The 2,749-nt window shown below is 42.7% G+C and overlaps 1 protein-coding gene across 2 annotated transcripts in view; it reads left to right on the top strand.

Annotated features, from left to right (window-relative positions):
• Positions 1–393: 393 nt before the first annotated feature.
• The window catches only part of gon4lb (gon-4 like b), a 37,828-nt gene continuing 35,472 nt past the window's right edge, over positions 394–2,749 (top strand). The window contains exon 1 of one of the 2 annotated variants that reach the window (XM_014024577.1): positions 394–504. In XM_014024577.1, coding sequence (XP_013880031.1) covers positions 487–504 — 18 coding nt within the window. In that variant the 5' untranslated portion in view covers positions 394–486. Of the gene's footprint in view, positions 505–532; positions 669–2,749 lie in introns of those variants that run through there. The other variant, XM_014024578.1, reaches the window with a different exon arrangement.

Raw genomic sequence — 2,749 nt, forward strand, 5'->3', positions numbered from 1 at the left:
CATTATGAACATACATGTTTGTGTTTGTGTGTTTTATTGCTTTATAAATAAATAGAAATAAATCATGACATAAATAATGTAACGATTCTTTTTAAATATAAATAACCTCATCATAAATAAAGCTCATTGGTTGAGGTGGTGCTGGATAAAGCAGTAGAAAGGCAGAAATTTTATCAGACAGGATTAAATATGATTCACAGCATGAAAACATTACCAGGTGGAAACTGGAGAAGATGAGACTGTTTCCACTCTAAAGGATTAAAACCATCATTTCACCGTTAACCAGTCCACACTTCTCCAGTGGGTGGCGGTAATTCACCGAACAACCCACCGCCAAAACAGAACCGAAGAAGAAGAAGAAGAAACAGAAACAAACAGAAGAAGAAGAAGAAACAGAAACAAACAGAAGAAGAAGAAGAAGAAGAAGAAGAAGAAGAAGAAGGAGGAGGAGGATGGTTCCGGGCAGAAGCTAACACAGTTAGCTGAATGGACATCAGTTTGCTGGTGGGTTCTGTTTTTCTGTCTTAATAAATACAGTCCGGTTCTGGTTCCATGGTTCTGGTTCTGTTGATAAGTCCCACATGGCGCCAAAACGAACGCGTTGGAACGAGCAGTGCGCATGCTCGGTGGACGCTCCGCTGTTAGCTTAGCGGACAAACTAGCAGCAGGTAAGCTAGCTCAGTTGTGTAAATAAATATAACTCTAACTCTAATATTTAATGCCACTAAACTCCGTGATGTCATCAGTCACGTGATTTTAACCGTTTTTTTTCAGTGAGTTGTGTTCAGATAACCGGTTTTAACTATCAGTGTGTAAAATATGTTGTGTATTTTTACAGGTGGAAACTCAGATGTTTGTGTTTGATTACAGCCTGCAGTGTATCCTGTGACATGATCAGTTCACATTTAACCACTAAAACACATCCTCTCTGACACTGCTACACAATAATAATAATAACAAACTGTTACACACTGTGTTAAAGTAGACACTTGAAAGTACACAGCATGTTACTGTATGTGTCCACCACACAGGACACTTTGTGTATTCTTACTGCTGACTTCAGATAAACTGTCCACAGCCTTTTGTACTTATACACAAAGTGTACATTTGTTGTTCAGCTATACAACAACAGAAACATTAAGTGTGTACAAATATTTGATTTATAATGTGAAAGAAGCAGGTTGTGGAAGGCTGGGCTCTGGAGTTAGAGGTTAGAGGTTAGAGTTTAGAGGTTAGAGTTTAGACGTTAGAGGTTTAGAGGTTAGAGTTTAGAGGTTAGGGGTTAGAGTTTAGAAGTTTAAAGAGGTTTAGAGGTTTAAAGAGGTTTAGAGGTTAGAGGTTAGAGTTTAGAGGTTAGAGTTTAGAGGTTAGAGGTTTAGAGGTCAGAGTTTAGAGTTTACAGGTTAGAGTTTAGAGGTTTAGAGTTTAGAGGTTAGTGGTTTAGAGGTCAGAGGTTAGAGGTTAGAGTTTAGAGGTTTAGAGGTTTAGAGGTCAGAGTTTAGAGGTTAGAGTTTAGAGGTTTAGAGGTTAGAGGTTTTTCACCAGCAGGAGCTTCCAGGTGTTAGCAGTGTGATGTCACCATTGTTGATTGGCAGGTGGTCTCACTGCAGCTCCTCCTCTGATACACCTGTGTTCACCTGTCCATGTGCTTTGATTCAAACTTAAGTTGAAGTTGATTAATTTCTTTCAAAACAACATGGATTTAATAGACAATAAAACACAACCATCCTCTGTAATGACACAGTGTTAACTTAGCTCCATGTGAGGAAATGTGCTGATCCTGACCTGTTCACTCCTCCTGCTTAAAGAGACCAGTTAGACTGCAAACACTCGTCTGACAGACATCACATCTCTGCTGCTTTCCTATTGGACAGCACTTTGTCTACATGCTTAGATTGGATATAAACCTGGAGGGGTTTATTTTTTGTTTCATTTTAAGGTTGAGCTCTTTGTCTTCCTGCAGATTTTAAAGTGTTTCTGACACCTCCTCCACTGAGAGCGTGGTCTCTTTCACTGTCTTAAACCTTAATGTAGTGGAAGTACATTTTATCTGTCACACATCAACATCACAAGGTGCTTCACAAGGTGCAGACATAAAACAAATATAACACACAATAAACCTTAAAACCAAACAGTTGAAATGACAAATAAAACATTAAAACATTTAGATTAAACCTGTCTGAACAACAGATCAGCTGCTGCTTAAAGAAGTCAACAGAATCAGCCTCATGGAGACACGGGGCAGGGCTTTCCAGGGTGTTCCAGGGCTTTCCAGGGTGTTCCAGGGCTTTCCAGGGTGTTCCAGGGCTTTCCAGGGTGTTCCAGGGCTTTCCAGGGTGTTCCAGGGCTTTCCAGGGTGTTCCAGGGCTTTCCAGGGCTTTCCAGGGTGTTCCAGGATGTTCCAGGGCTTTCCAGGGTGTTCCAGGGCTTTCCAGGGTGTTCCAGGGCTTTCCAGGGTGTTCCAGGATGTTCCAGGGCTTTCCAGGGCTTTCCAGGGTGTTCCAGGGCTTTCCAGGGTGTTCCAGGGCTTTCCAGGGTGTTCCAGGACTTTCCAGGGCTTTCCAGGGTGTTCCAGGGCTTTCCAGGGTGTTCCAGGGTGTTCCAGGGCTTTCCAGGGTGTTCCAGGGTGTTCCAGGGCTTTCCAGGGTGTTCCAGGGTGTTCCAGGGCTTTCCAGGGTGTTCCAGGGTGTTCCAGGGCTTTCCAGGGTGTTCCAGGGTGTTCCAGGGCTTTCCAGGGTGTTCCAGGGTG

Source organism: Austrofundulus limnaeus, unplaced genomic scaffold (assembly GCF_001266775.1).
Source record: "Austrofundulus limnaeus strain Quisiro unplaced genomic scaffold, Austrofundulus_limnaeus-1.0 Scaffold428, whole genome shotgun sequence".
In the NCBI taxonomy this organism is placed as follows: domain Eukaryota; kingdom Metazoa; phylum Chordata; class Actinopteri; order Cyprinodontiformes; family Rivulidae; genus Austrofundulus; species Austrofundulus limnaeus.